At 45.0% G+C, this 8,340-nt stretch overlaps 2 protein-coding genes across 2 annotated transcripts in view; one reads left to right on the top strand and one right to left on the bottom strand.

The window, feature by feature from the left end:
* EIF3A (eukaryotic translation initiation factor 3 subunit A) overlaps window positions 1–3,040 on the bottom strand; it is a 46,914-nt gene extending 43,874 nt beyond the window's left edge. Inside the window, exon 1 of the mRNA XM_035269247.3 lies at window positions 2,852–3,040. Within this exon, the coding sequence (XP_035125138.1) occupies window positions 2,852–2,900 (49 nt within the window). The 5' untranslated portion in view covers window positions 2,901–3,040. The remainder of the gene's footprint in view (window positions 1–2,851) is intronic.
* On the top strand, window positions 2,410–3,224 carry LOC144578759 (uncharacterized). Its single transcript, XM_078346609.1, has 2 exons — window positions 2,410–2,563; window positions 2,758–3,224. The coding sequence occupies exons 1-2, from the start codon at window positions 2,443–2,445 to the stop codon at window positions 3,096–3,098; spliced, it is 462 nt and encodes a 153-aa protein (XP_078202735.1). The 5' UTR covers window positions 2,410–2,442; the 3' UTR covers window positions 3,099–3,224.
* The last annotated feature ends 5,116 nt before the right edge of the window (window positions 3,225–8,340 follow it).

Below are 8,340 nucleotides of genomic sequence, written 5' to 3' on the forward strand. Positions count from 1 at the left end.
AGACATAGGAATCACTTGAACCCAGGAGACAGAGGTGCAGTGAGCCAAGACTGTGCCACTACACTCCAGCCTGGGCAAGAGGGAGACGGTCTCAAAAAAATATATAACAATAAAAATATAAAATAAAATGTTAACAATAAATTAGGTGTCCTTCGTAACTATTTAACAAAAACAGTCTCTTATCAAAAAACTTGGGAGTAAATGCCTTTAAGTGAATTTATACTTTAAGAAAATCAAAGCAGCAACTACTGTACCCAACTCCCAATCTCAAAAGAGTTTGTTTAGACATGGAACTGAAACCATTTTTCACTTCCTGAACAGCCAATAAAAACTTATGATTCCTTGGCCAGGCACAGTGGCTCACACCTGCAATCCTAACACTTTGGGAGGCCGAGGTAAGCAGATCATTTGAGGCCAAGTGTTCCAGATCAGACTGGGCAACATGGTCAAACCCCATCTCTACTAAAAAAAACACAAAAATTAGGCCGGGCGCGGTGGCTCAAGCCTGTAATCCCAGCACTTTGGGAGGCCGAGGCAGGTGGATCACGAGGTCAAGAGATCAAGACCATCCTGGTCAACATGGTGAAACCCAGTCTCTCTAAAAATACAAAAAATTAGCTGGGCATGGTGGCACATGCCTGTAATCCCAGCTACTCAGGAGGCTGAGGCAGGAGAATTGCCTGAACCCAGGAGGCGGAGTTTGCGGTGAGCCAAGATCGCACCATTGCACTCCAGCCTGGGTAACAAGAACAAAATTCCATCTCAAAAAAAAAAAAAAAGAAAATGCCCTTTGATCCTTCACTGACTTTGGAAGCATGGCACTGGGCCATCCACAACCTCACTTTGAGAAGGGATCCCTCACAAGATCAAAGGCATGAATTTCTACTCTGACAGTAAGGCATGTGTCCCCATCCTACAGCTTCAAAGGGCTGCAAGCAAGGTGTCCACAGTCTTTTTTAAAAAGCTACACAAGCAAAATTAAAAGTTCCCTCAACAGTGCCCCTCATCTTCTCTACTTAAATTTCAGATACTTTCCTGGACCTGCCCTTCATGAATCAAGCCTATGCCAATTTAGAAACAGGAAAAAAATGTTTGATGCACATTACGTATCTTTTCTATATCAAGTTCTTATGAAGATTCCAAAAAGAGAAGCAATGAAGAAAGCAAGGCCTGAACAAATATGCAATATTTAGGCCATTATAGTGCTTCAGCCTACTAGCATGGGGAAAAAAATACCTGTTGGGCAAAGCATGCAGATGACTGTAAGACATCGACAACAGCCATGCAGAGCAGTAATTTCACACAGGTCATTTTGTATACTACAAATTCTAAGTTGTCAAACTTTGCTACCGTTTGGTTTATAGTGACAAAGTTCCATTTCAATCTATTCTTTCCAACATATTAATTAACATCCTAAAATTTGTCTGCTCTAACCATTAGATCACTGATTATCATTAGATCACTGATTATCATTAGAATGAATTCATGATCACACCTAGGTTGTAGTTTGTTTTTTAAAACAATGACTCCATTCCACACATTGTGGAATTATCCTATTCCATCGACCAGTTCCCTCCCCACAAAAGTGTTACTTTCAAACAAAAAGTGTATGACCAACATATCTCTGGTCCTGCCAGATTATCAGTTTATGTGCTGACTCAAACTGCTGTTTTCACGAGATGTATTTTCAAAGAACCTAACAAAATAAGCTCTCCAAACATGAGACTGTAACTCACATGGTATATTCATCTACAACATGGATAAGACCCAAAACTTCTGTTTTGGTGAAGTAAAGATGAAAATAAGAGCTATGCATGCCCAATGATTTAAAAAAAAAATGCCTGGTTGGGGGGAAAAAAAACAAAAGTTTCTTAAGAGACAAGCAAGAACGTGCATCCTCAGAACGCCAAGGTAACAAATGCCTTGGCGATCGGGGCACACAACTTTTTCCCTCAAGCCCCAAAGGCTTAAGCACACATACGGAAATAGAAATAGCAGAACAGCAGTGCTGGGCAGAAAAAAACGAGAAAAAAAGGAGTGATCTGAATGTCAGGAGATGTTGGTTTTACTCTCTTGGCTCGACAACTCCCGGAGTGACCTTGGGGAAACCTCTCTCTAGGCCTGTTTCGTTTATCTTTAAAGGAGACCTCAAGTCCCTTTTACGTTAACTCTATTCTAACTTCAGTGATTCAAAACAGGCTTTCGGACTGCTTCTAATGAATGCTAGGGAAAAAAAGAATCACGTTAAATGGGTTAGAGGCCCCTAAGTGGATATAAAGCGGCTGGGTGAAAAGTAAGTGGACCCTGACCCAGCAAAGCACCGAGCGCGGCTTCAGAGAGCGAGGGTGGCTGCGGGGAGGCCGGAGGTGGGTCCGTAGGGCTCCCGGCCCGGGCAGGAGGTGGAGCCGAGGCTCTAGCACGCATTGTCCCCGGGAGGGAGCCATGTTTCTTACTCCCCGGCACTCCCAGATGGCGGCCAGGGGCGCGGGGCCTAAGCAGACCAAAGCCCCGGGGACCTGGAGAGCCAGCGGAGTAAGGCAGCGGGGAAGGAGCTCCGGCCCGGGTAAGGGCTGTCTCCCGGGCTGCAGTCCCCGCGACGCACCCTGAGGCGGTGGGAGGGAGGAAGGGACCCTGGGCGACGGTTCCGGGCTCCGCGCCTCCCAGACCCCAGTCGGTGGAGGGAAAAGGAAATCCAATGCCCAACTACGGGCTGGGACGGCGGCGGACAGGCCGCATCGGTCTCCTCTCTCGCCGCAGGCCGGGCGGCGGAGCAGTGGGAAGCAGGCCCGGACTCTCGACCTCCGAGGCCTCGGGCCGCCCCAGCCCGGCACGCCAGGGATCAGCTACTTACCGTTGGCACGTTTGAGGGCATTTTCCGGCCTCTGAAAATAGGCTGGCATCTTGGCGGCTGGCTCAGCTCACCCGGCGTCAGCAAACTCCCTAATGGCCCGGGCCGGGAGAGGAGACGAAGGGGAACCAGCGTAAGGTTCCACGCGCCTCGCCAGCAGTCGCCCGCGCCCAGCCGGCCAAAGACGGAAAGGAAGAAACCACGTGACCCCCGCGCGGCGGCCCTGCCGCCGCCCAGGCCCCGGATGTAAGGGGGGGGGCGGGCCTCCATGCGCGCAAGCGCGCTAACGTCACGCACGCCAATAGACGTGGCGACACCGGGGTCCTTGGCGCGGGAGATCAGGTCTTTACCTAGGCCTTTTCTGGGTAAAGTTAGAGAGACGGTTCCCAGGCCTTTCAATACCCGAGCGAGAATTGGGGTGGGAAGGGTGAGTGTGAGGTCAGAGTTTCTGTCTGGAGAGCAAGCAAGCGTCTGCAGATTCATTTTCCACGCGACTTGCGACTTGTACGGAGTCCTGCAAAGTTACGATAATGTCCCATCACGCTGGGAATGGCTGGTCTTGGCTACTTGAAAATGCTGAGTTTATTTAACAGAAATGCAGTGAGCAGGCCAGCGCCGCTCAACTGTAAGGGACAAGCATGGGGAGGATTGACGCCGAAAATAAACAAGCAAGGTTAGTTTATATCTTGGTAAAGTAAAAAGTTGGTGTCAGAGGGATTGCCTGAGGAATAGGGGCACTCCGGGCGAGTGGAGACGAGCGACCTGCCAAAGGAGAAAAAGCCCGGGAGCACAGCAGACTTGCTTGGTGTTTGAAAACACAAGGGAGTGTCCTCGCTTTTTACTTACAACGCACGTCACAGACATATTAAGAAAAATTAGTGAAAAAAATCAAATTGAGAGGCCTGTCTTTTATTGTTGCTTAACAATTTCAATGTTTGCAGACAACGAACTACTGTCCCTAAAACTTGAAAACCGTTTAACCCGAATCTAATTCTCAAGACCTTGGTATGAAATAAAGATAAATTCAGAAGGAAATTTTATTTATTTATTTATTTACTTTTGAGATGGAGTTTCACTGTTACCCAGAAGTGCAATGGCGTGATCTCGGCTCACCGCAACCTCCGCCTTCTGGGTTCAAGAAATTCTCCTGCCTCAGCCTGCCGATTAGCTGGGACTACAGGAGGGCACCACCACGCCCAGCTAATTTTTTTGTTTTTTTTTTAGTAGAGACGGGGTTTCACCATGTTGACCAGGATGGTCCACCATCCTCGACCTCCCAAAATGCTGGGATTATAGGCGTAAGCCACCGCGCCCGGCCTCAGAAGGAAAATTTAAACGACATCAGTGCGTTAGATTATTGGCAATGTGTTACACATTTAATAGATGAGATATGTGAATTAATGAATGAGTAAGTCGGCCAGGCGCTGTGGTTCATGCCTGTAATCCCAGCACTTTGGGAGGCCGAGGTGGGTGGATCATAAGGTCAGGAGTTCAAGACCAGCCTGGCCAATATGGTGAAACCCCATCTCTACTAAAAATACAAAAAGTAGTTGGCGTGGTGGCAGACACCTGTGGTCCCAGCTGGTCAGGAGGCTGAGAATGGAGAATCGCTTAACCTGGGATGCAGAGGTTGCAGTGAGCCGAGATCACGCCACTGCACTCCAGCCTGAGTGGCAGCGAGACTCTGTCTCAAAGAAAAAGGAAACCACAGGATATACACACAAAAAGCATTCCCGCCTCATTACTTTTGCCTTCACAAAAAGGTTTTTCTTTTATTTTTAAACATGAACAGGAGAGGTTTTTCTATTTAACTAAATTTATCACTATAAAGAAAGAAGATGTGGGAAATGTAGACATGAACCCAAAAAAAATCACAAATTCTAAGGAAGTTTATTTTTAAATTAATTTCAGAGAGCTCTTCCTCCAGAATGCTTAGACTATTCTGTGTCTGAACTTACTTGACAAAAAAATAAGAGCTAATTGCCAGGCAGGGTTGATATGAAAGCAACAAGTACTGAGAAGCTTCAGGAACTGTTTTATGGGCAAGATCAAGAGACTTGTTTGTATGTATAATAATTAAGTCAAAATTAAAGAGCAAGTGGTTGGACGCCATGGCTCACACCTGTAATCCCAGCACTTTGGGAGGCTGAGTCCGGCAGATCAAGAGATTAGGAGATCTAGACCATCCTAGCTAACGGTGAAACCCCATCTTCACTAAAAATATAAAAAATTAGCCAGGCCCATGGTGGCAGGCGCCTATAGTCCCAGCTACTTGAGAGGCTGAAGAAGGAGAATTGTTTGAATCCGGGAGGCAGAGGTTGCAGTAAGCCAAGATCTTGCCACTGTACTCCAGCCTGGGCAACACAGCAAGACTACATTTCAAAAAAAAATTAAAGAGCAAAACATATAAGCACATACTTCTTTTAAGTGCTGTAAACAGGAAACTATTTAGCAGACCATAGAGAGATGCAAACAAAATAAAGTAGGCCTTTAAAAATCCGAAAAAATGCTTGCTGACATTCTTAACTTTCCATTATCATTTCTTCTTCTTTTTTTTTTTTTTTTTTTTTTTTGAGACAGAGTTTCGCTCTTGTTCCCCAGGCTGGAGTGTAATGGCGCAATCTCGGCTCACCGCAACCTCCGCCTCCTGGGTTCAGGCTATTCTCCTGCCTCAGCTTCCCGAGTAGCTGGGATTACAGGCATGCGCCACCATGCCCAGCTAATTTTTTGTATTTTTAGTAGAGACGGTGTTTCACCATATTGACCAGGATGGTCTCGTTCTCTTGACATTGTGATCCACCCGCCTCGGCCTCCCAAAGTGCTGGGATTACAGGCTTGAGCCACCGCGCCCGGCCCCATTATCATTTCTTATAGAAAATAGTAAAATGGGTCAGGCGAGGTAGTTCATGCCTGTAATCCCAACACTTTGAGAGGCTGAGGCGGGCGGATGGCCTGAGGTCAGAAATAAGAGACCAGCCTGGGCAACATGGTGAAACCCCATCTCTACTAAAAATACAAAAATTAGTTGGCCATGGTGGCGCATGCCGGTAATCCCAGCTATTCAGTAGGCTGAGGCAGGAAAATCACTTGAACCCAGGAGGCAGAGGTTGCATTAGCCAAGATCGCACCACGGCACTCCAGCCTGGGCATCAGAGTGAGACTCCATCTCAAAAAAAAAAAAAAAAAATGTAAAATGGCCTCATTCATTATTACTCATTATTTGGTATGCCTACAACAAGAAAAACACTGGAAACTTGGGAAATAAAATGAAATCCAGTAGCCCTACATATTGATCCTTTTGCCTCTCAAATTATTTAAAGTATATAAAGCATTTGGTAATATAATAACCAGTGATCATATAAGTGTATTCAAATAAAATTATGTACAGTCTGTTGCCATTTTGGGAATGAGTAAAGGTATAACATCAATTTCCAGGATAAATTTACCTATTAAATTTAACCAATGTGGCCGGGTAAGGTGGCTCCCACCTGTAATTCTAGCACTTTGGAAGTCCATGTCAGGCAGGACCAGCCTGGCCAATGGATAAAACCTATCTCTACTAAAAATGCAACAACAACAACAAAAAAAAAACTAGCCGGATGTGGTGGCACACACCTGTAGTCCCAGCTATTCAGGAGGCTGAGGCAGGAGAATCTCTTGAACCCAGGAAGCGGAGGTTGCAGTGAGCTAAGATCGCGTCACTGCACTCCACCCTGAGCCACAGAGCAAGACTTCGTCTCAAATAAAATAAAAATGTCTACCAACAAATATTCAGTAGCAGCTAACAGCCATTGGATGCTGAAGATAAAAGGATCAAGATGCCTGCTTTCAAGGAGTTAATGATTCACTGGTGTAAATAAAATGAGTACACAATGAGCAACAAGATAGGATCTAATCTGGGCCGGGGGAAAGCGTAATTACTTCCCATTGATTAATGGTTACTTAGTAGAAAATAGGCGAAGATGATAGAAACCACTTTGGGAAATGGTAAGAGGAAGTAAACAGGCTGATGGTTTTTCCTAACTAATCAAATTACTTTGTATTACATATGAATGGATCATTAATATGATGTTTTAGGGATTTTTTTCTGACTTGAGTGGAGTAAACATGATTCCCAGAAAGACAACCATTAGGAGTACAACAGAGGTACTGCATTAGACATGTTTGCAACATAGTATCATACAGCTTTTAAACAAGTAGCATGTTTTACAATTTACAAAGTGTTTTCACATTTTTAGTTTTATTTACAAGTTTGTGATGAGGGTCGATGAGCATAACGAATTTCAAAGAGGTAAACTAAGGTTCACAGTAACACATTCCTTCAACAAACTATTATCAAGTGCATTTCAAGTATCAGGCACAGTGGGTACATGCCTGATAGGTGTAGAGTTTACAGCTATGAACAGGACAGACTAGCTTTCTGACTTCACAGATTTTGCATTCTCTGAGGGAAGCCAGACTTAAAACACTCACCCAGAGTTCAGTGAAGACTGAGACCCACTACAGTCCAGACTCATCTCACCATATGCAATGTCTTTTCATTTCCCTGGATAGACCTCTCTCCCACCCGAAACTTGACACGTTATCACTTCACTTGGAACATTCGTCCTCACTACCCATTCATTTCTTCTTGCTCTGGCAACAACCTGTTTCTCTATCAGGTTCCACTTAAATGTCACTTTCTCCAGGATTCTTCCCTGGCCCCCAGATTAGGTTAGATACCAAAACAGTGAGCACCAATAACATCCTGTCTTAGCATTGATCCTATTTCAATGTAATTACTTGTACACTGAAAGCTCAGAGCAGGGAGGAACCAGATTTATTCTTCACTGCAATATCCCTAATGCCTGGTAGAGCAATGGGCAGATAGACTGCTCTCAAACAATGCTGGTAAAAAAAAAAATGAATCTTCATATAAAGATGTATATAAGACAGCTTCCCACTGTATCTGTGGGGAACTAAGAACAAGATTTAAAGTCCAATGTGTGTCTTTAATTCACAGAGCGTCTACACAGAGATCCCAGTATACCTAAGCTCGTAAATATGAATAAAGAAACAGTAGTGTTCTTTACCCAAAGCTCCTAATTACCCTGGTTCTGAACCTCCGACTGTATCAAAGTTTATTTGTGATTTTGGAAAGACAGTATTAAAAGAATTAAAATTAAAACTCCTGGTCAGGAGTTCAAGACCAGCCCGGACAACATGGTGAAACCCCGTCCCTTCTAAAAATCCAAAAAAATTAGGTGGTGGGGCGCATGCCTGTGGTCCCAGCCACTCGGGAGGCTGAGGCAGAAGAATCCCTTGAACCCAGGAAGTGGAGGTTGCAGTGAGCTGAGATCACACTACTGCACTCCAGCCTGTGCGACAGATTGATACATCTCAAAAAAATAGTAAGATACTGGCTTTCCTATACCTAAATATCCCTTTCCTTCTCCCCATTCCACCCACCTTCACCCTACTATCTGCTTCTAGTACTTCAAGCCTCAGCTCAA

The sequence above is a fragment of the Callithrix jacchus genome, chromosome 12 (genome assembly GCF_049354715.1).
Source record: "Callithrix jacchus isolate 240 chromosome 12, calJac240_pri, whole genome shotgun sequence".
In the NCBI taxonomy this organism is placed as follows: Eukaryota; Metazoa; Chordata; class Mammalia; order Primates; family Cebidae; genus Callithrix; species Callithrix jacchus.